The 25,641-nt window shown below is 33.0% G+C and overlaps 2 protein-coding genes across 2 annotated transcripts; both read right to left on the bottom strand.

The window, feature by feature from the left end:
• Positions 1-1,800: 1,800 nt before the first annotated feature.
• On the bottom strand, positions 1,801-3,425 carry LOC126722020 (putative F-box protein At3g16210). Its single transcript, XM_050425158.1, has 3 exons — positions 3,044-3,425; positions 2,198-2,925; positions 1,801-1,994 (listed from the first exon to the last, which is right to left on the bottom strand). The coding sequence occupies exons 1-2, from the start codon at positions 3,423-3,425 to the stop codon at positions 2,237-2,239; spliced, it is 1,071 nt and encodes a 356-aa protein (XP_050281115.1). The 3' UTR covers positions 1,801-1,994; positions 2,198-2,236.
• A 7,000-nt stretch (positions 3,426-10,425) lies between these two features.
• LOC126722488 (F-box/kelch-repeat protein At3g06240-like) lies at positions 10,426-12,192 on the bottom strand. The gene is made up of 2 exons (XM_050425646.1): positions 10,849-12,192; positions 10,426-10,645 (listed from the first exon to the last, which is right to left on the bottom strand). The coding sequence occupies exon 1, from the start codon at positions 12,082-12,084 to the stop codon at positions 10,888-10,890; it is 1,197 nt and encodes a 398-aa protein (XP_050281603.1). The 5' UTR covers positions 12,085-12,192; the 3' UTR covers positions 10,426-10,645; positions 10,849-10,887.
• Between the last annotated feature and the right edge of the window lie 13,449 nt (positions 12,193-25,641).

The raw sequence follows: 25,641 nt of genomic DNA, 5'->3' as shown, positions 1-25,641 counted from the left end.
GAAGTGCCTTGGGGAACCAGAATGAAGAAGTATAAAAAAGGGAATAGCAGCGGAAGACTTTCAAATCGGCAGAATGGGATTCCGCTCGACTGAGAAAAAAGATAAAGAAGAAGAACTGCCCAAAAGTTGGATCGAGAAAGGCGTGACCTCAGCATGTTCCGAAATAGGTAGCCAACCATAGACTTTCAAAGAAACAAAACTAAAAGGAAGGAAAGGATGAAGAACAGGGAAACTGAACCTGCTGAGCGATGGGCACAATACATGCTCTGGTGACCAAAGGACAAAACAGGAGAACCGATGGTTCCCCTGGGACTCCAGAATATCACTATAAAAAGGGTGGAGGGATTGCGAAGAAGGGCAGAGAATTTGGAAATGGGAGAACTATTGATAAAATTCTGTCAAGAGGAGAAAACTTAGAGAAAACTAGTAAAAACTACTTCCCCGTATCCTAGAAAAAAGCCATTATAGCACATACTCGGATTCAAAAATAATCAAATTTTGCAAGTCTTAAAGGTTAGGATAGCCATTTAAGACTGTAATTTTTGAACTTGCTTGAACCTTGTATCACGTCTTAGTGAGCATACTGTAATCATAATAAAGAAAATTCAATGAAAGACTTTCCACTGATTTAAGGATCCCTAAACGTTACTTTGTGCTTTTATTATTGTGTTCTCTGTATTTACTTTGTTGTTTTGATTTGTTGTTCAATACAAATATCCTTGTTTGTCAGTTTATATGTATTGTAGGAAGCATGCCTTGTGCACCATTTGATTTTTAAACAGCCCGTTAGCTGCGGTGAATCAAAGCCCGGTCCACCAAACTACAACTATTCGGCCCGGAATCCTTGGGCCTAAGTGTTACGGAAAAGGCACTCTCACAATCTTTCACCATCTTCCATAGTGAAATTCTTACAATTTTCATTTTTAATATAAGTTACCAAATTGTCTGCCATTATGAGTAAAAAAATTTAAATTGAATTAATGAAGTGTTCAAAGACATAAATGATCCAAAACCTTAAAAATACGAGAACACATTTTACCATAAAAAATGAATTTGAGAAACAATACGTTCTCTATAACTACCAGACAAATTGGACAATTTTTTTTAAGAACATTATTGGACCAACTCAAATAGTTGGGGGGCGGGGGGCGCCGGGGGGGGGGGGGGGGGGGGGGAGTCCCATTTTTTAGGGCTAATTATTAAAATATTAAATATTTCTCTATGGTAAAAAAAAAATTTCAAAAATTTGGGGGGGGCCACCCTAACATGTCGCTCCGCCACTTACAACAGCTTATACAACTAACAGGATTAGTTGGCTTCAATACACGCACAGATTCAAGTATAAAATACATATCAATGCACTACAGATTTTTTTTTTTTTTTTTTTTATGAAATGATTAGAAATCTCTACTCCACTACCTGAACTCTTCCCAGCTTCCCTTCCCCCTCAACCTCAAGATACTTAGTACCTAAGGAGGTGACATCAGACCAATTGGGTCATTGGTAGTGTACTACAAATTGGGGCATTCGAATAAGATTAAATTTATTTTTCACTTAATTTTTGCTGCGTCTTTCTCCTTCTCTCTCACTATGCATTCATTTCTTTTCTTATTCTTCTACTTTCTGTGACTCATTTCTTTACTGCAGCACACTTCAGTTCCTTCACATTTGTCATATGAACAGTTACATCTGGCAAGTTTAAAAGAGTTATATGTATATATAAGATAATTGATAAATAACAATATTTATTAATCAAAAAAGGCGTGTAGCCCAAGTACACAAGAATCTTAAATAAGATGTAGGCAAAGAAGCTACATTTGCATCCCAAAAATTCGACCATATACTTGTTAACAGCCTTCCACACTGCCTGATATTTATTCAAGAACCTTATTGGTAATACAACCTAAATATATAGGCAGCAATTCACCTTTCAACCCAGAATGCCAGCCCTAAGCCATCTCATTCTTCCTTTTTGCACCTCTCTGCCAATTATTCTACCAAAACACAGAAAAAATAATAATAATAATCAAGTTAATCCATGATTTTGAAACCATACAGTTCAAGAAACAAAAATTAAAGATATTCACAAATGAAGTTTAATGTAAACCAGGGATAAAAATGAAGCTTTTTGCAATACTATCTTACCTAATACTAAACTTAAGGAAAAGGAATAACAAGGGTTTAACTTCATCCATACCACTAATGACTTCATTCTTATATGCACAGCACCATCTGTTTAGTAGGAAACCACATTTGCTCCATCTAGTAAAAGAAGGCTCTCCTTGAAAGTAGCTACATATGAAGGATATCTGATATCAGGATCCTTCTTCTCATGCAGAGTTTCAGTGTCAATTAATACAAACTCAAATCCCGTCCTCTCTACTCGATGATTGACGAAGCAGAGTATAAGTGAACCATACATGGTAAAGGCACTCCAATGAATGTTCTGTTTAAATGATCCAATAACAAAAAGCTTATTCCAAGACTCAACCACACCATATTCCTCCATCATCCATATGCAGTACCGGAAGTCAGAATTTCCATAATTATACTCCCAGGTAGATAAAGCCAGTTTCCCCTTGAATAATCCAATCCAGGGACTGGCATGGGTAGAATATTTGGGCAGTGCTAGTTTTCTTAATGTCTCACTATTGACGTCAAACGACAAAATCACTCTACCACCAACCCCGCGATTTTGTGCCACCCAGTGCAAAGCTCCACTAACCAATGGGGCTGGCAAATAATTATTCTGATGCCAGAAGAAAATCCCGATTGTCAATGAGATTACAACCTTCTTCCATGAATCTGAACTTAATGTGTACACCTCACTCACAATCTCATGTATACGCAATTGTGAATGTGAAATCCTGACAACCTTGTAGTCATCATTCTCGGAATGATAGGCAAATCCGAGTTGAAAAGAGTCTTAACTTACCTAAGCGCTTAGTATCAGGCAATCTCTTGAACATTCTAATGCTGGGGTTCCACAAATATATAACATTACCCCCGGAAGTGGCAAAGCACAATAAGCCATTGCACGAACCCACTATTTGGGCAAACTCAGAATCAAAATCAAAGGGAATTCTAACCTCAGAAATCCTATCAAACGTGCGACCCAAAGCAACCGTACAGACTAATGTGTCAGAAGGAGCAACCGTATCGGCTAATGGTCTTCCTTCCCAAGTTGCTATGTGGCATCTATCTTCCCACGTGGGCATGTGTATGACATAATCATTATCATCATTACTTTTGCTGTTATTAAGGTGAGTGGAGATGAAATAAGGAGTGGTAATTGAGGAGTTCCAGAATTTGCAAACGCACCTGAATCTTGTCACTGATTTAACCGGTAGTCTAGCCAGGATGTTTAGTACGATGTCGTGTGGTAGATGGTTCTTCCACCGCTGGAGAATCTGTGGTTCTCCCATTTGGGACATTTTGAGAGACACTCCAGAGAGAGAGAGAGAGAGAGATGTGTGTAAAGGGTAAAAGAAACAGAGTTAGGAAGACTAAAGTGGCCTTTGCTAACGATGTTCTTTGTAAGGGTGTTTGTATTTTTTTAAAATATGTATAAGTGAAAAGGTGTGTAGAAATATATATGATATTGTTTAAAATACCATACCAACCATCATCCCTTAAACTTTGGGGACACTGTAAATTGATTCAAAATACAAAAGAAAAGAATTAGGTTCTATTTGGATCCATTTATTTTACTGAAGTTGAAAACTTTTTATTAAAAATACTGTAGATAAAGATAAAAATTAGCTAAAATAGTACCGTAGAACCCATAAATAGTACCAAAAAATATAATATAAATAGTAGCAAAAATAAACTGAATAGTAAAATAAATTGACAAAAATACTTTTTGCCAAACACACACACTTAGTGTTTGTTTGGATAGCGGCAAGTCAAGCACATTTTGTGCGTCCAACATTTTTTAGTGGGTCCCGTGCACTGTTCATGGGACTCACAAGTACTTTTTTTTTTTAGGAAAACAACTTTAAAACTGGGTCCCATGATACAATTCACACATTTAAAAATTATTTTGCTACAGTGTTTTCAGTTTTTAATTCTCAGTAATAAGCGGTATCCAAATAGGCCCTTAGAGTGCGTTTGGGAAGAGATTAAAAATTAAAATTATTTTACTTATCAACTTATTTTTGCTACTATTCATGAATTCCACTGCACTTATTAGTACTATTCATGAACTCTTTTGTACTATTTTAACTAACTTTTACATTTATCTATAATAATTTCAGTAATAAGTTTTCAGTTTCAGCAAAATAAGCGATATCCAAACTGACCCTTAATACAGTTCCTTTCCCCTCCAGCCTATTCTACAATCACCCCGCACAACTTCATATTCTAATGCAAAATGTTGGAAAACCATTTAAAATTTTACCATCAGGGCCACTAGTTGGAAAACCAATTAAAATTTTGATATTTTAAAGAAATAGACTTTAAATAAATATTCTGAAAATATAATAAAGTTCTTTTTGTATTCCAAAACTATTGCGGAAAAAATCCTTTCCTAAAATTTAAAAAAGAAATTTTATACTATGCATTTGAGTATGTATGTGATCTATAGCTTCATGTCGCTTGTTCTTCTTTTTTTTTATTTTTTTTTTTTTAAATATAATGGTTTGTGTCCTGTTGTACATGTCAAGTTATGTATTGCTAGAGATAGTATCACCTAATTAAACATCATATCATATCATATTATCATATATTATATAATAAAAATTTGGCTCATAAGTCGAGGTTGTGCTAAATTGCTTCACTAAATTGCAGCAATAAACATGTAACATGCATCTAAGTTTTAGTTGGTATAGATAACAACTTATTTATTCTTATCAATTTCTTTAAATAAAGTGTTTCTCAAAATAAATTTCCTTAGATAAAGTAGCAATAAGTGTTTCAACAAAACATGATACATGCATTCTAAATAAAATAAAAATAAATGTTTTAAAATAACATGTAACATGCATCCAAGTTTAAGTTCATAAAGACAAACTTATTTGCTCTTATCAATTTCTTTAAATATAATAATAAAAAGTGTTTTAAAAGAACATGCAACATGCATCTAAGTTTCAGTTGATAAAGACAATAATTTATTTATTCTTATCAATTTTTTAGATAAACTAACAATAAGTTTCTTAACAAAACATGCAACATGCATTTTAGATAAAATAACAATAAATGTTTTAACAAAACATGCAACATGCATCCAAGTTTAAGTAGATAAAGACAACAACTACTTATTTCTTATCAATTTCTTTAAATAAAATAACAATAAGTATTTTAACAAAATATGCAACATGCATCTAAATTTTAGTTGATAAAGACAACAATTTATTTTTTCTTATCAATTTCTTTAGATAAAGTAACAATAAGTTTTTTAAACTAAACATGTAGCATGCATTTTAGATAAAATAACAATAATTGCTTTAACAAAACATGCAACATGCATTTAAGGTTTAGTTGGTCATAATGTCAACAACTTATTTATTTTTATCAATCTCATTAGATAAAATAATAATAAGTTTTTTTAACAAAACATGCAACATGCAACATACATCTAAGTTTCAGTTGATAGAGACAACAATTTATTTTTTCTAATCAATTTCTTTAGATAAAGTAACAATAAGTTTTTTAACAAAATATGTAACATGCATTTTAGGTAAAATAAAAATAATTTGGTATTAAGCTCAGTCCTTAGAAGTTTAATGCCCCTTAGAAATGTGGTTTTAGTCAATGAGTCTTGTCTTAAAAATAAGTTTAGTCTTTCTTATGTGTATCTTACAATTTGTCCAAATCAAGTCTTTTGTATTGATTCTATTGACTGTTATTACTATGGTTTAGCATGACTTCTATTTACCAATCTCCTTCTCTTTTCATGAATCTGAGTTTCTTAGTTCTCTCTTTATCCCTCCTCTACTACATTATTAACATAAATCTATATATTTATCGCAGCATTTTTAACCAGTCAATAGATTTAAGGTTAAACAGCTTCTATAGGTTAAAAATAAAAATAAAATAAAAACCCTTCTTGACTCTCTTGCTTTTACAACTTAAATGCTATTCCTCCTATTATTAAGAATATCTATACATAAAAAGAGCCAATAGGCTCATGAAAAGTGTTATGAACAGTATTTTTGATTTAGCGAGTTGTCTTTTTCCTTTTTCCTTTTTTTTTTCTTCAGGTTCTCCTATTTGTTTTGAGCTTTTTTTTTTGTTTTTAATGATCTTTATGTGTTTACCTTATACTTGTAATGTAAGTTTACATTGTATACACACAAAAAGCGGAAAATATTATATACATTTGCAAAAAAAAAAAATTGTACAAATTTTGCAAATGTGAACATCATTTGTCAATTTTTATGTGTTTACAATATAAATTTACATTGTAAGTGAAATATATATTTTTATATATAAAATTAGTTAATGGGATGAGTTACATTTATTTCGCTACAGTAGTTTTAGTTTGTTCAATTTTTATTGTTTTGCTGACTGCTGCTTTTTTTCTTTTTCTGTGAACGCATAAAGCTATAATAGATTTTGCTATATTATTTTTGATTTGTTCAATTTGCGCTATTTCACATTATAATAAAATATTAACACCACAAATTGGCACAATATTTTCACAATCATTGAGTTGTTAACTTATTATAAGTCAAAATAAAATAATAAAAAATCATACTGGAACCAACCATAACTAAAAATAAAAGTATTGTGAAAAATAAGTGCTACATCCACAATAATTTTCACAACACTTTCATAACAAATCAAATGTGGTAAATTGTTATTAGTTCTAATTTAAACTTACCAATGAAACTACTTTTTTGCCCACCAATAACAACTTGTAGTAACCTACTATTTAGAATTTGTTGTAAAAATATCATGGATATATAGCATTTTTTTGTGTGAAAATTGTTAGGACATTTTGATGTCATCATAATATTTTTTAAAACTGTTGAGCTGTCAATTCTTTACAAATTAAAATATAATATAACAAAATTATAAATGTATTATGAAAATGTTGCATCATTCTATTGTGTTTTTAGAAATTTTTTGTTGGTTTAATCAATTTTGTTTAGCCAAAATTCACTATTCCACACACAATTTTCTTGGGTTAACTTTTTGTATATATTTTTCTTTATACACCATTTTAAGTTAAAACACGTAGTTTTACACACAAAAATAAAAACAAAAACAAAAACTTAGGAAAAAAACACTTTTCAACCTTTATGTTTAGAGTAATTTACAATTCTTCCCTAAACTTTACAATCAGACAATTTTTCCCTTAATATTTTGGAAAAGAGCAAATATGTCATATTGTCATTCTCTCAGTTAAACTCTAATAAAATCTTATAATTCTTAAAATATTTTATTGTGTAATGTCTAAATTACTCTTACTAAATTTTAGCATCCCAAAAATTTTCTTTATGTATTGAGTTTTAAAATGTAGAAATTCTTAGAAAGTTGAAATGATGATATAAGGTGTTTTATTTGTTATCTAAAGAACTTTGATTTCTAGGTTTAAATTTTTAAAACATATAATTTATCTAATGAAAAATTCGATGACACATTCCTTTTGATATCCTTTTAAATAAAAAATAAAAAATTCTTGACAAAACTCAATTGTTTATTGTTAGAAGATGATGATATTCATTATCATTCTTAGATGCTTTTAAAGAGTAGATATATTGTCTTTAGCAAGTAGTTACTAAAAAACTATAATAATAAAATAAATATTTATATGTTAAACAGCTATCCTAACTTTGTAGTTGATCAAAATTCTTATACAAATGATATTAACTTTTTATGACATAATTAATATAATTCTTAAAATTAATATCTTTTTTGATTAATATAAATCTTTATATACTTTAAAAATCAAATGATTTATATCTTTATTTTGTGAAAGAAATAAAATCTAGAATTGACCTTAATCATAAATTTTTTTCCACGGCAAGCACGTGTCTTGCACGTGCTGCCCTAATGCGTGTGTGTGTATATTAATTTTTAATTTTTATCATGGTTCACAGTAAATGAATCAGCTAGCGGCCAACTAGCCCCTTTTTCCTCGAGGAGAAGGAAAGAGGTTGTCAAGAAAAGCAACGGTAGCATCACTTTCAAACCAACCTCGTACACTCACTTGCAGCTCATCCTGCCACTCATTGCTTATCCAAACCATTCACTGACACGTGCTGCTTCGGATTAAGCTCAAAAAAGTACAAATTTGGAAGCTACTGAACCTATCCAGAAACATACTTTTAGATAAATTGGCACATACCAAAATATGGTCCATCAAAAAACATATCTTCATGAAATGTCATGCAAACCTCAAGATTGAATCCAATGCAATCAATATCAAAAGCTAGGGGCGGCACTAACTGTTGAAACTGATTGGGACTACTGCCTAATCAAAGCTTAGGCAATGCACCTATAAATATCAACCATACCTTGTGTTCAAGCTCATCCACAACCAAATCCTCTTCCTACAAGAAATACAAGTGCTCTCCACTATTGTTTAATGCTTCAACTTAACTCCTTGATGGCAAACTCACGTTTAGCAAGGTTTGTAACAGAGGTTGCACCTCCACAATATATTAGTGTCATCAGGCACAAAGCAAGAAAGATGCTGGATACAATAAATGAAGAAGACAGAGATGTTAGTGCAAAAAACTTGCTAGCTTCATCACCAAAGAGTTCTTTGTGGTCATCTTCTCCTTCAGCTTCTTCAGCAGCTCTTAATACTGATACTTTCCCAAAGAGGTTCATAGGTCATTTCTGATCTTTGATCGCTACGAGTCTTGATTATGTGCAGCACTTAATTTAATTGTGCATGAGCCTTATCTCATCTATTTTTGTAGAATTGATGAGATTATAAAGTGATGAACATCTGTACCAGGCAATGTAATTGATGGAATTAATGAGAAACTGTGTTATCATTTTCAAATGTACAGAGCAATGGCTTTATATCAATAAAGAAAATTTTGCTTAAGGCTTTGGCATGTAATGAACATTTGTAGTGGCCTCAAGTCAAGACACTAGCAGAGAAACTAAGTAAATTCCAGTGGTGCTGCACCTCACTGTCAGCATTGTTTGACAAAGGTGGCAATCTTCTTCCCCAGAACCAGCCAATCCTTAGTAAAAATTGTGAGTAGGAAGAACAAAAGGAATTAAATCCAAAAATTGGAATTAACTACTTTTTAAGTTATATTTTTTATATATATAAACATATTTTATTACTCATGTCATAAAAAAAATTAATTAAAATGGAAGTCAATTCTTACCATAGAAAATAAAATAAAAGGAAGGTAAACATCAACAAGTCTAGGAACACAACGAACTAACACATCGAGTTATTATTGGAGCATAATAAAAATAGTGTCAATGATAACACATGTAAAAGTGATGTTACTCCCATCATAAGTTAACGGCAAAGCAATGTGTGAAATCGGATGAAACCTTAGGATTGTTGACTCCACATACCGCCAATAAAGGTAATTTTTCTAATATCCAAGCCTCTTGATTAACTAGGAGCATGGACTATGGACATCCTTACAACCATATAAAAAGAACCTGAACTTGTCAACAACCCCACCCAAAAGAAGTCTCTTCAACTTCATCCTATTTGTTGTTGAGACAATATGACATGTTGCACAAGATCATGCAGTAATTAGGCCAGTAAATGGCAGCTCACTCAAATTCACTGGGTCGATCTTTGTCAAGCGATGATAAAACTAAGCAAACTGCATGTCGTACAAAGCATCAAACGTTTATACCTAGCAGTACTGATCGTTCCCTCCCTATGATATAATGCTAAACGAATGTCGTAGTATCATTGGTTGAAGACAGTTTCTACAGTTGTGTTACTTACGATTGATAGAACTAGTGGAAAGTCTATTACATTTACTGTTATGTTTTGTTACAACAGATTATACAACTAACAGGATTAGTTGGCTTCAATACACGCACAGATTCAAGTATAAAATACAAATCAATGCACTATAGATTTTTTTTTTTTTTTTTTTTTTGAAATGGTTAGAAATCTCTACTCTACTACCTGAACACTTCCCAGCTTCCCTTCCCCCTCAACCTCAAGGTACTTAGTACCTAAGGAGGTGACATCAGACCAATTGGGTCATTGGTAGTGTACTACAAATTGGGGCATTCGAATAAGATTGAATTTATTTTTCACTTAATTTTTGGTGCGTCTTTCTCCTTCTCTCTCACTATGCATTCATTTCTTTTCTTATTCTTCTACTTTCTCTGTCTCATTTCTTTACAGCAACACACTTCAGTTCCTTCACATTTGTCATATGAACAGTTAACCGCTGGCAAGTTTAAAAGAGTTGTATGTATATATAAGATAATTGATAAATAAAAATATTTATTAATCAAAAAAGGCGTGTAGCCCAAGTACACAAGAATCTTAAATAAGATGTAGGCAAAGAAGCTACATTTGCATCCCAAAAATTCGACCATTTACTTGTTAACAGCCTTCCACACTGCCCGATATTTATTCAAGAACCTTATTGATAATACAACCTAAATATATAGGCAGCAATTCACCTTTCAACCCAGAATGCCAGCCCGAAGCCATCTCATTCTTCCTTTTTGCACCTCCCTGCCAATTATTCTACCAAAACCCAGGAAAAAAAAAATAACAATCAAGTTAATCCATGATTTTGAAACCATACAGTTCAAGAAGCAAAAAAATAAAGATATTCAAAAATGAAGTTTAATGTAAACCAGGTATAAAAATGAAGTTTTTTGCAATACTATCATACCTAATACTAAACTTAAGGAAAAGGAATAACAAGGGTTTGACTTCATCCATACTACTAATGACTTCATTCTTACATGCACAGCACCATCTTTTTAGTAGGAAACCACATTTGCTCCATCTAGTAAAAGAAGGCTCTCCTTGAAAGTAGCTACATATGAAGGATATGTGATATCAGGATCCTTCTTCTCATGCAGAGTATCAGTGTCAATTAATACAAACTCAAATCCCGTCCTCTCTACTCGATGATTGACGAAGCAGAGTATAAGTGAACCATCCTTGGTTAAGGCACTCCAATGAATGTTCTGTTTAAAAGATCCAATAACAAAAAGCTTATTCCAAGACTCAACCACACCATACTCCTTCATCATCCATATGCAGTACTGGAAGTCAGAATTTCCATAATTATACTCCCAGGTAGATAAAGCCAGTTTCCCCTTGAATAATCCAATCCAGGGACTGGCATGGGTAGAATATTTGGGCAGTGCTAGTTTTCTTAATGTCTCACTATTGACGTCAAAAGACAAAATCACTCTACCACCAACCCCGCGATTTTCTGCCACCCAGTGCAAAGCTCCACTAACCAATGGGGCTGGCAAATGATTATTCTGATGCCAGAAGAAAATCCCGATTGTCAATGAGATTACAACCTTCTTCCATGAATCTGAACTTAATGTGTACACCTCACTCACAATCTCATGTATACGCAATTGTGAATGTGAAATCCTGACAACCTTGTAGTCATCATTCTCGGAATGATAGGCAAATCCGAGTTGAAAAGAGTCTAACTTACCTAAGCGCTTAGTATCAGGCAATCTCTTGAACATTCTAATGCTGGGGTTCCACAAATATATAACATTACCCCCGGAAGTGGCAAAGCACAATAAGCCATTGCACGAACCCACTATTTGGACAGACTCAGAATCAAAATCAAAGGGAATTCTAACCTCAGAAATCCTATCAAACGTGCGACCCAAAGCAACCGTACAGACTAATGTGTCAGAAGGAGCGACCGTATCGGCTAATGGTCTTCCTTCCCAAGTTGCTATGCGGCATCTATCTTCCCACGTGGGCATGTGTATGACATAATCATTATCATCATTACTTTTGCTGTTATTAAGGTGAGTGGAGATGAAATAAGGAGTGGTAATTGAGGAGTTCCAGAATTTGCAAACGCACCTGAATCTTGTCACTGATTTAACCGGTAGTCTAGCCAGGATGTTTAGTACGATGTCGTGTGGTAGATGGTTCTTCCACCGCTGGAGAATCTGTGGTTCTCCCATTTGGGACATTTTGAGAGACACTCCAGAGAGAGAGAGAGAGAGAGATGTGTGTAAAGGGTAAAAGAAACAGAGTTAGGAAGACTAAAGTGGCCTTTGCTAACGATGTTCTTTGTAAGGGTGTTTGTATTTTTTTTAAATATGTATAAGTGAAAAGGTGTGTGGAAATATGTATGATATTGTTTAAAATACCATACCAACCATCATCTCTTAAACTTTGGGGACACTGTAAATTGATTCAAAATACAAAAGAAAAGAATTAGGTTCTATTTGGATCCATTTATTTTACTGAAGTTGAAAACTTTTTATTAAAAATACAGTAGATAAAGATAAAAATTAGCTAAAATAGTACCGTAGAACCCATAAATAGTACCAAAAAGTATAATATAAATAGTAGCAAAAATAAGCTGAATAGTAAAATAAATTGACAAAAATACTTTTTGCCAAACACACACACTTAGGATCCGTTTGGATACAGCTGAAAACTGAAAACTGAAACTGAAAACTGAAAAACACTGTAGTGAAATAATTTTTAAATGTGTGAATAGTATCGTGGGACCCATTTTTAATGAAAAAGTTGCTGAAAAGTGAAATTTGTGGGTCCATGAACAGTACACGATGTGCTGTGATTGGTCCAAAAAAATTTGAAAAGTCAAAGTTTGCGGCTACTGTTCATTGAACAGTGCATGAACAGTAGCTGCAACACCCAAAACGCTCCAAAACGCGTGAAAAAAAAAAAAAAAAAAAAAAAAAAAAAAAAAAACAGACAAAACGCAAAAACGCAGTTTTTTCAGCCGAATCCAAACGCGCTCTTAGTGTTTGTTTGGATAGCGGCAAGTCAAGCACGTTTTGTGCATCCAACATTTTTTAGTGGGTCCTGTGCACTGTTCATGGGACTCACAAGTACTTTTTTTTTTTAGGAAAACAACTTTAAAACTGAATCCCATGATACAATTCACACATTTAAAAATTATTTTGCTACAGTGTTTTCAGTTTTTAATTCTCAATAATAAACGGTATCCAAATAGGCCCTTAGAGTGCGTTTGGGAAGAGATTAAAAATTAAAATTATTTTACTTATCAACTTATTTTTGCTACTATTCATGGATTCCACTGCACTTATTAGTACTATTCATGAACTCTTTTGTTCTATTTTAACTAACTTTTACATTTATCTATAATAATTTCAGTAATAAGTTTTCAGTTTCAGCAAAATAAGCGATATCCAAACTAACCCTTAATACAGTTCCTTTCCCCTCCAACCTATTCTACAATCACCCCGCCCAACTTCATATTCTAATGCAAAATGTTGGAAAACCATTTAAAATTTTACCATCCGGGCCACTAGTTGGAAAACCAATTAAAATTTTGATATTTTAAAGAAATAGACTTTAAATAAATATTCTGAAAATATAATAAAGTTCTTTTTGTATTCCAAAACTATTGCGGAAAAAATCCTTTCCTAAAATTTAAAAAATAAATTTTATACTATGTATTTGAGTATGTATGTGATCTATAGCTTCATGTCGCTTGTTCTTCTTTTTTTTATTTTTTATTTTTTTAAATATAACGGTTTGTGTCCTGTTGTACATGTCAAGTTATGTATTGCTAGAGATAGTATCACCTAATTAAACATCATATCATATCATATTATCATATATTATATAATAAAATTTTGGCTCATAAGTCGAGGTTGTGCTAAATTGCTTCACTAAATTGCAGCAATAAACATGTAACATGCATCTAAGTTTTAGTTGGTATAGATAACAACTTATTTATTCTTATCAATTTCTTTAAATAAAGTGTTTCTCAAAATAAATTTCCTTAGATAAAGTGGCAATAAGTGTTTCAACAAAACATGCTACATGCATTCTAAATAAAATAAAAATAAATGTTTTAAAATAACATGTAACATGCATCCAAGTTTAAGTTCATAAAGACAAACTTATTTGCTCTTATCAATTTCTTTAAATATAATAATAAAAAGTGTTTTAAAAGAACATGCAACATGCATCTAAGTTTCAGTTGATAAAGACAATAATTTATTTATTCTTATCAATTTTTTAGATAAACTAACAATAAGTTTCTTAACAAAACATGCAACATGCATTTTAGATAAAATAACAATAAATGTTTTAACAAAACATGCAACATGCATCTAAGTTTAAGTAGATAAAGACAACAACTAATTATTCCTTATCAATTTCTTTAAATAAAATAACAATAAGTGTTTTAACAAAATATGCAACATGCATCTAAATTTTAGTTGATAAAGACAACAATTTATTTTTTCTTATCAATTTCTTTAGATAAAGTAACAATAAGTTTTTTAAACTAAACATGTAGCATGCATTTTAGATAAAATAACAATAATTGCTTTAACAAAACATGCAACATGCATTTAAGGTTTAGTTGGTCATAATGTCAACAACTTATTTATTTTTATCAATCTCATTAGATAAAATAATAATAAGTTTTTTTAACAAAACATGCAACATGCAACATACATCTAAGTTTCAGTTGATAGAGACAACAATTTATTTTTTCTAATCAATTTCTTTAGATAAAGTAACAATAAGTTTTTTAACAAAATATGTAACATGCATTTTAGGTAAAATAAAAATAATTTGGTATTAAGCTCAGTCCTTAGAAGTTTAATGCCCCTTAGAAATGTGGTTTTAGTCAATGAGTCTTGTCTTAAAAATAAGTTTAGTCTTTCTTATGTGTATCTTACAATTTGTCCAAATCAAGTCTTTTGTATTGATTCTATTGACTGTTATTACTATGGTTTAGCATGACTTCTATTTACCAATCTCCTTCTCTTTTCATGAATCTGAATTTCTTAGTTCTCTCTTTATCCCTCCTCTACTACATTATTAACATAAATCTATATATTTATCACAGCATTTTTAACCAGTCAATAGATTTAAGGTTAAACAGCTTCTACAGGTTAAAAATAAAAATAAAATAAAAACCCTTCTTGACTCTCTTGCTTTTACAACTTCAATGCTATTCCTCCTATTATTAAGAATATCTATACATAAAAAGAGCCAATAGGCTCATGAAAAGTGTTATGAACAGTATTTTTGATTTAGCGAGTTGTCTTTTTCCTTTTTCCTTTTTTTTTTTCTTCAAGATCTCCTATTTGTTTTGAGCTTTTTTTTTTTTTTTAATGATCTTTATGTGTTTACCTTATACTTGTAATGTAAGTTTACATTGTATACACACAGAAAGTGGAAAATATTATATACATTTGCAAAAAAAAAAAAAAAAAAAAAAAAAAAAAATTGTACAAATTTTGCAAATGTGAACATCATTTGTCAATTTTTATGTGTTTACAATATAAATTTACATTGTAAGTGAAATATATATTTTTATATATAAAATTAGTTAATCGGATGAGTTACATTTATTTCGCTACAGTAGTTTTAGTTTGTTCAATTTTTATTGTTTTGCTGACTGCTGCTTTTTTTCTTTTTTTGTGAACGCATAAAGCTATAATAGATTTTGCTATATTATTTTTGATTTGTTCAATTTGCGCTATTTCACATTATAATAAAATATTAACACCACAAATTGGCACAATATTTTCACAATTGTTGAGTTGTTAACTTATTATAAGTCAAAATAAAATAATAAAAAATCATACTGGAACCAACCATAACTAAAAATAAAAGTATTGTGAAAAATAAGTGCTACATCCACAATTATTTTCACAACACTTTCATAACAAATCAGATGTGGTAAATTGTTATTAGTTCTAATTTAAACTTACCAATGAAACTACTTTTTTGCCCACAAATAACAACTTGTAGTAACCTACTATTTAGAATTTGTTGTAAAAATATCAAGGATATATAGCATTTTTTTGTGTGAAAATTGTTAGGACATTTTGATGTCATCATAATATTTTTAAAACTGCTGAGTTGTCAATTCTTTACAAATTAAAATATAATATAACAAAATTATAAATGTATTATGAAAATGTTGCATCATTCTATTGTGCTTTTAGAAATTTCTTGTTGGTTTAATCAATTTTGTTTAGCCAAAATTCACTATTCCACACACAATTTTCTTGGGTTAACTTTTTGTATATATTTTTCTTTATACACCATTTTAAGTTAAAACACGTAGTTTTACACACAAAAATAAAAACAAAAACAAAAACTTAGGAAAAAAACACTTTTCATCCTTTATGTTTAGAGTAATTTACAATTCTTCCCTAAACTTTACAATCAGACAATTTTTCCCTTAATATTTTAGAAAAGAGCAAATATGTCATATTGTCATTCTCTCAGTTAAACTCTAATAAAATCTTATAATTCTTAAAATATTTTATTATGTAGTGTCTAAATTACTCTTACTAAATTTTAGCATCCCAAAAATTTTCTTTATGTATTGAGTATTAAAATGTAGAAATTCTTAGAAAGTTGAAATGATGATATAAGGTGTTTTATTTGTTATCTAAAGAACTTTGATTTCTAGGTTTAAATTTTTAAAACATATAATTTATCTAATGAAAAATTCGATGACACATTCCTTTTGATATCCTTTTAAATAAAAAATAAAAAATTCTTGGCAAAACTCAATTGTTTATTGTTAGAAGATGATGATATTCATTATCATTCTTAGATGCTTTTAGAGAGTAGATATATTGTCTTTAGCAAGTAGTTACTAAAAAACTATAATAGTAAAATAAATATTTATATGTTAAACAGCTATCCTAACTTTGTAGTTGATCAAAATTCTTATACAAATGATATTAACTTTTTATGACATAATTAATATAATTCTTAAAATTAATATCTCTTTTGATTAATATAAATTTTTATATACTTTAAAAATCAAATGATTTATATCTTTATTTTGTGAAAGAAATAAAATCTAGAATTGACCTTAATCATAAATTTTTTTCCACGGCAAGCATGTGTCTTGCACGAGCTGCCCTAATGCGTATGTGTGTGTATACATATTAATTTTTAATTTTTATCATGGTTCACAGTAAATGAATCAGCTAGCGGCCAACTAGCCCCTTTTTCCTCGAGGAGAAGGAAAGAGGTTGTCAAGAAAAGCAACGGTAGCATCACTTTCAAACCAACCTCGTACACTCACTTGCAGCTCATCCTGCCACTCATTGCTTATCCAAACCATTCACTGACACGTGCTGCTTCGGATTAAGCTCAAAAGAGTGCAAATTTGGAAGCTACTGAACCTAGCCAGAAACATACTTTTAGATAAATTGGCACATACCAAAATATGGTCCATCAAAAAACATATCTTCATGAAATGTCATGCAAACATCAAGATTGACTCCAATGCAATCAATATCAAAAGCTAGGGGCGGCACTAACTGTTGAAACTGATTGGGACTACTGACTAATCAAAGCTTAGGCAATGCACCTATAAATATCAACCATACCTTGTGTTCAAGCTCATCCACAACCAAATCCTCTTCCTACAAGAAATACAAGTGCTCTCCACTTTTGTTTAATGCTTCAACTTAACTCCTTGATGGCAAACTCACGTTTAGCAAGGTTTGTAACAGAGGTTGCACCTCCACAATATATTAGTGTCATCAGGCACAAAGCAAGAAAGATGCTGGATACAATAAATGAAGAAGACAGAGATGTTAGTGCAAAAAACTTGCTAGCTTCATCACCAAAGAATTCTTTGTGGTCATCTTCTCCTTCAGCTTCTTCAGCAGCTCTTAATACTGATACTTTCCCAAAGAGGTTCATAGGTCATTTCTGATCTTTGATCGCTACGAGTCTTGATTATGTGCAGCACTTAATTTAATTGTGCATGAGCCTTATCTCATCTATTTTTGTAGAATTGATGAGATTATAAAGTGATGAACATCTGTACCAGGCAATGTAATTGATGGAATTAGTGAGAAACTGTGTTATCATTTTCAAATGTACAGAGCAATGGCTTTATATCAATAAAGAAAATTTTGCTTAAGGCTTTGGCATGTAATGAACATTTGTAGTGGCCTCAAGTCAAGACACTAGCAGAGAAACTAAGTAAATTCCAGTGGTGCTGCACCTCACTGTCAGCATTGTTTGACGAAGGTGGCAATCTTCTTCCCCAGAACCAGCCAATCCTTAGTAAAAATTGTGAGTAGGAAGAACAAAAGGAATTAAATCCAAAAATTGGAATTAACTACTTTTTAAGTTATATTTTTTTTATATATAAACGTATTTTATTACTCATGTCATAAAAAAAAATTAATTAAAATGGAAGTTGATTCTTACCATAGAAAATAAAATAAAAGGAAGGTAAACATCAACAAGTCTAGGAACACAACGAACTAACACATCGAGTTATTATTGGAGAATAATAAAAATAGTGTCAATGATAACACATGTAAAAGTGATGTTACTCCTATCATAAGTTAACGGCAAAACAATGTGTGAAATCGGGTGAAACCTTAGGATTGTTGACTCCACATACCGCCAATAAGGCTAATTTTTCTAATATCCAAGCCTCTTGATTAACTAGGAGCATGGACTATGGACATCCTTACAACCATATAAAAAGAACCTGAACTTGTCAACAACCCCACCCAAAAGAAGTCTCTTCAACTTCATCCTATTTGTTGTTGAGACAATATGACATGTTGCACAAGATCATGCAGTAATTAGGCCAGTAAATGGCAGCTCACTCAAATTCACTGGGTCGATCTTTGTCAAGCGATGATAAAACTAAGCAAACTACATGTCGTACAAAGCATCAAACGTTTATACCTAGCAGTGCAACTGATCGTTCCCTCCCTATGATATAATGCTAAACGAATGTCGTAGTATCATCGGTTGAAGACAGTTTCTACAGCTGTGTTAACTAGTGGAAAGTCTATTACGTTTACTGTTATGTTTTGTTACAACAGATTATACAACTAACAGGATTAGTTGGCTTCAATACACGCACAGATTCAAGTATAAAATACATATCAATGCACTATAGATTTTTTTTTTTTTTTTTTTTTTTGAAATGGTTAGAAATCTCTACTCTACTACCTGAACCCTTCCCAGCTTCCCTTCCCCCTCAACCTCAAGGTACTTAGTACCTAAGGAGGTGACATCAGACCAATTGGATCATTGGTAGTGTACTACAAATTGGGGCATTCGAATAAGATTGAATTTATTTTTCACTTAATTTTTGGTGCGTCTTTCTCCTTCTCTCTCACTATGCATTCATTTCTTTTCTTATTCTTCTACTTTCTCCGACTCATTTCTTTACTGCAACACACTTCAGTTCCTTCACATTTGTCATATGAACAGTTAACAGCTGGCAAGTTTAAAAGAGTTATATGTATATATAAGATAATTGATAAATAACAATATTTATTAATCAAAAAAGGCGTGTAGCCCAAGTACACAAGAATCTTAAATAAGATGTAGGCAAAGAAGCTACATTTGCATCCCAAAAATTCGACCATATACTTGTTAACAGCCTTCCACACTGCCTGATATTTATTCAAGAACCTTATTGGTAATACAACCTAAATATATAGGCAGCAATTCACCTTTCAACCCAGAATGCCAGCCCTAAGCCATCTCATTCTTTCTTTTTGCACCTCTCTGCCAATTATTCTACCAAAACACAGAAAAAATAATAATAATAATCAAGTTAATCCATGATTTTGAAACCATAAAGTTCAAGAAACAAAAATTAAAGGTATTCACAAATGAAGTTTAATATAAACCAGGGATAAAAATGAAGCTTTTTGCAATACTATCATACCTAATACTAAACTTAAGGAAAAGGAATAACAAGGGTTTGACTTCATCCATACCACTAATGACTTCATTCTTATATGCACAGCACCATCTGTTTAGTAGGAAACCACATTTGATCCATCTAGTAAAAGAAGGCTCTCCTTGAAAGTAGCTACATATGAAGGATATTTGATATCAGGATCCTTCTTCTCATGTAGAGTTTCAGTGTCAATTAATACAAACTCAAATCCCGTCCTCTCTACTCGATGATTGACGAAGCAGAGTATAAGTGAACCGTACTTGGTAAAGGCACTACAATGAATGTTCTATTTAAATGATCCAAAAACAAAAAGCTTATTCCAAGACTCAACCACACCATACTCCATCATCCATATGCAGTACTGGAAGTCAGAATTTCCATAATAATATTCCCAGGTAGATAAAGCCAGTTTCCCCTTGGTTAGTACATTTGTGTGCGCATATATTGCAAATGGTAAATACTACATTACATTGCTTGATTTTGAGTTTGATGTCAATATTACAGAACTATTACAGTGTTTATGGGGGTCAACAATTCTCTCCTTATTTTGCCACCTCTTGGGCAGCAGGACCACCTGGGATGTACACAATTTTTACCCATTCTTTGCACAATACGCACAAAGTAGCAGGCTCAGGGTTTTGGAGTTCAATATCCCCAAATGGTACAATACCCATATTTGCCTCAGAACTATGGCTCTACTGGGATACTTTCTCTTCCTTCTTCAATGCCAACAACTAATAGCACAGGTGATATATTTTAAACCATTCTCCAATGTTCATTTTTAAGTAAAATACAATCCATTCTTACCATAGAATTTGCATGCGAAATGCAATAGGTGCAACATCAACAGCATAAAATAAGGGGGCCGAATTTATTTTTTATTTTTTATTATTATTATAGGATAAGCGATCATGGCGAATAGATATTCCACTTTTACTTCTAAAGCTTCTTTCCTCATTTTATGATAATGATAATAGCCCACTATACCAGAGCCAGACTATTCGGTCATGGAAAAGAGTGAGTGTTGATTGATATACTGTAAGTTTCACTATTATTTGTTACAAAGGATAAAGGTGCAACATCATCTTTTCCTTTTAAACAATTTTGAATTCGTTTTCATTATAGTATGCAAGATGAGTGTATCATGCATCACAATAGAGAGAATATATCCTCTAAATTTTTTAGGATAAATTGTGGGTACTGAATAGAGTAATTTGGCTTATCTCAATTGTCGAATCTTAAAAGCTCCGAGCTTCTCTATGAAACCAGGTTGGGTTTATCTCTTGGCCAATATTTGTTTTAAGTACTTATGTAGAATCTGTACCATATCTATTTACTAGGGGACAAAATCCATTGAACCAAGTCATCTTCCTCAGCATTAACAAAACCAAGAGGAGCCCAATTATGACTTGATACTCATACCTCTCAGAATTATCTTCCACCAGTGATAAAGCTGGCAAAACCCATCTGCCGCACTATTGTAGCCAGTTGGAGGAGGCATGTTGTCATCAATCAGTGTTAAGGATATAACATTTTTCACAATTCCTGACATAATTTGTTCTGATTGGTGCAAAATAAAAATGGACTAGCTTTAGGTGAAATTTTTGTTGTTCTAATCACAATAGGTCATCGACAACTGGAAAAAAAAAATTGTTGTATTAGTGTTACTTGACAGTCAAATATGTGTACTTTGTCAAAGACATTGAATTCAGTATGGCACTGCACTATATCTAAAGACAACTTTACTTGAATTATTATTTTTTACTTCGGGTCATTGAATGACTCAATGTATTAACTGAAGTGCAACCAAGATAAAAGAGCAACCCAAAAACCTGACCTTCATAACCCATGTAAAATCCAAACACTTTAATAAAACAAGTGACGTATGTAGTCCATTGACTCCATTCGAATAACAAAACATTAAAAGGAGCCTAAAAACCGGTGGTAGCCTAAAATCACACTGCTACTGTTTTCCATATTGCATTCCAGCCCATTAGGAAATGTGTAGGGGGAAAAAACCCCTGCCAAAAGTCACTTTGATTTTATTTATTTATGTATTTATTTTTCTTCTTCTTATGTGTGCAGACTGCAGACAATGCAAGAAATTGTAATTACTGAACTGTGTCCTTGTATAGATATGGCTGGGCATGCTTCCCACAGAATATATGTCGGTAAATTACCAATAGGCAATACATACGAGGAAATGGGAAATTGAAGACATCTTTACAAGGTTAGAATTATAGAATTTTCCACAACTATTTTAACTTCATAAATGTTTTTAAATTAATTTTTTTTTTTTTTTTAAGTTTCATGTGTTGAGTTTCTATTTTCAAATAAATTTTTTTAAATCTAAATTGCAAATTTCACCCTTTAGCTTTGACTTGTTTTTAATTCATTTGGTTGATTGGAAATTTGGAAAAATTTGATGTGTTACACAGTACAAATTTATGCGAGGAATTTGTAAGCCTATACAGCTTTGACTTGTTTCTAATAAATCAGGAGAAATTCCTCCAACCACCCCTCATATTTTCCTCTGGTATGCATGATGATGCACCATAAGGACCACATACATCATATGGACACTATCCTTGCCACTCTCAAGTAGTTGTAAATTTTTTTTCTAGTTCACAATATTCATGATCTTAGAAATTTATACATGTGGACATTTACAATATGTTTGGATGGGTGGATTTTAGGGAGGATGGAAAAATTTGGGGAGAAAATAGGAGAGAAAATGAGAAAGGGTGTTGTTTGGTAAGGAGGGAGGGAGAGGAAATTTTTTGGTGGGGTCCAGGCATTTTCCACCCGGCCCACCTAAAACTTGTCTCTCCAAAATGGAGAGAAAATAGGGTGGGAGGAGTTTTATGGGTAAATGACAAAATTGCCCACTGCACTAATTTCGTCCCATTGTCTTTTTTTTTTCCCCCTTTTTTTTTCTTCTGCCTACTTTCCTAGGTGTTTGCTCCTTTTAAGGCATTATTTATTATTATTATTATTTTCACTTTCTGAGAACGATGCCTACTCTTTTTTTTTTTAATCCTTTTTTCTTTTGATTTTCTAGGCTGTACGTAGTGTTATGTTTTTTTTTTTTTTTAATTAGACATGATTTTTTTTCCTGGACATAATTTTTATTGTTTAATAAATTTGGGTGATTGTTTTCTTTTTTTTTTAATTGCTTGTCATTTTTTTATTTTAATTGTGCATCATTTTTTAATAAGGGTATATAAGTAAATTTATACAAAATCACTTTTTCTATCCCTCCACTTTTTTACTCTCAACCAAACAAAAATGAAGGAAATTAAAATCTTTTCTATCCTTTCACTTTTTTATCCTCCCATTTTTCCTCCCCTCCAACCAAACACACCCTTAAGTAGCACTTAAAATGGTCCTCTTATGATGGATTTATGTGACAATAAGCTTAAAATGGTCCTCTTATGATGGACTTATGTGATAATAAGTACACACAAATGTGGGAAGTGGCATTGGTTCCAACATCAAGCCGATTTAGAAAGTGTAGGGGCCTTTTCTGTGTATGGTGTATTGGGCTGGGCTGCCTCCTGTGATGATGAGCCCGAATATTTTCTGAGTAAAGGAGTTGGGGCCGGTCCAACTGTAACTCAACTTGGACCGATTTGTGCACAAAGTTATGCCTTGTCTGCCAGGAGTAAATTTACAGCAAGCAGAACTGTTGTAGACGAGTTACGGTAAGCAGATATAATAACAATAACCAAAACAGAGTATTCTGACTATTTAAATAAATGGCTATGTAATCCCTACTAATAAGGCATGATTACAGTCATGATAATGTCAATCACAGAGAAAGTAAAGAAAATATTACCGAAGGCTTAGGCTTCTATGGGACCAGCTGATGAGCATGAGGGACCCTTTTCTAAGATAGGGGCACCCTAAAGGCTCTTGTCGGGAAGAATTTCATATAACATAGAATAGCCTTATAGAGTATAAAGGGGCTCTCTAAGATTTTTATGGGCTTGAGGCCCGAGTTCGAGAATGTTAGATCCTCAATTCAACATCGAGTTCCTCCACCAGACATTGAGAGAGCAGTTGCTGATGTGAGATCCGAGGAGACTCGACTTTCTCCCCTTTACTAGGTTGGGTGCTGGGGGTCGATCTTTTATTACTTAGGGTGCTTCAGATCAGGTTCTTGCAGCTGAACAAGTTTTAAGCTTAATCTGCCGAAGCAAAGCCAAAGAGGGAAGAACGCCTCTTCTCAATACAAATAATCTCCCAGGAAAAAGATCTTGTCGTGGGGATTAATGGCTTTGAAGGAGTCGGACCTGAATGGTTATTGCCCAAAAAAAAATGAATCATTGTTTACGCTTAGGAAGAGAAAAGGATTTGAAGGGGAGAGAGGGAAACCGATCTACTAATGCATGTCCATTGAACTATCTCTCTTTTTTCCTTAGTTCCCTCTCTTTTCTTCTCTGTTTTCTTTCTTATCTTTTTTTCTTTTCTTCTTACTCTGTTTTTCTTTTCACTCCATAAAAATGCTCTGTTTTTCGATCCCTTGTTCAGGGCACAGCAAGGGCCTCTTTATAGTGTCTGCCGTGACCAAAGTTTTACCATTTTGCCCCTTAACCGCCTTTGTCTGGTCTAGGCATACTTGCTGACCACTAGAGGTGTGTGCCACTCACTCTTGCCAGACAAAGGCAGGTTTCATTTCTCCGTCTACCATAGCACTTCTTTCCTGCTACGGTATAAATGTTTTCTCTCTCTACTCTCAAGGCATGCATCCAATGGTTCCCCCTCAAACTTGCCTCTTTTGGGTGGTCTGTCATCCCAGCAGGACGTACCTCCCAAAAGGGCTTGGGCAGGAGCCGCAAATAGATCTTTTCCCCTCTCCCCACCACCAAACCATACCCCCCTTGCCTCTTACCTCTGGTCCTATATTGGCTGGGTACAGGCTGGTGGTGCCTGGGCCTTGCGCGTGCTTCCCTTTCAGATATGTCCAAGAGTCTGCCTGCCGCTTATGCGTTTGCCGTGATCTGGAGACTCTCAGTCTGTGTTTTCTGGCCTTGCATGTGGGCTTTTCTTTGGTTTCCCGCTCCATTCAGAAGCTGGGCTTTGCATGATGATGGGCCTTACATTTCTTTGGCCCACTCTTGATTTTCTTTATTTCCTACAACGTTGAACTGTTATTCCTGCCGTAATAACTTAATCCTGCTGTATCTCTTTTGGGCCAGCCGTTCATCCCTTTTCTCAGTGGCCTGTTATGAGCACTGTTTTGCTTTTACTCATGGGCCCCTATGTCCCTTTGGGCTTTCCTTTGGGCATCCACGGCTCGATTGCTTTCTTTGGGTTTCCTCGGCCCGTTTGCTAATTCCACACTCCCATGAGCTTTTTACTAACTTCATTGGGCTTCCCCGACCCAATAACCTTATTCTTATCTTTGGGGTTCATGGGCCTGCCATAAACCCCTTACTCTCTTAATTTACATTGCCTTGGGCCTGTGGTGGCCCTTTCTCACTTTTCTACCTTATACACTGCTCATGGAATGCTATTTCTTTCTTTCCTGGCTTCTTTGAGCCCGCTTGCCTCTTCAAGACCCATTTATTTATTTGTTGGGCCTGTGATCCATTATTCCTGCCGCTTGGGCCTAATGGGTTTTTTGCTATTTATCTTGTCAATTCTTTGTAGCCCTCATTATTGGGCTTTTCTGTCTGCTTAGGCTTCCACAAATGGCCCTCAACAGAAAGGAATGGCAGCTCCTTATCAAAGCAGATGGTTCCAAACATAAAAGAAAGTACAAGAGAACACCCTTTCCAAATAACAATAAATATCAAAAATTTTAGTT

This window comes from Quercus robur, chromosome 4 (genome assembly GCF_932294415.1).
Source record: "Quercus robur chromosome 4, dhQueRobu3.1, whole genome shotgun sequence".
Lineage (NCBI taxonomy): Eukaryota > Viridiplantae > Streptophyta > Magnoliopsida > Fagales > Fagaceae > Quercus > Quercus robur.
The sequence above is the reverse complement of the archived record's forward strand: the minus strand, read 5'-3'. Positions and strand labels throughout refer to the sequence as shown.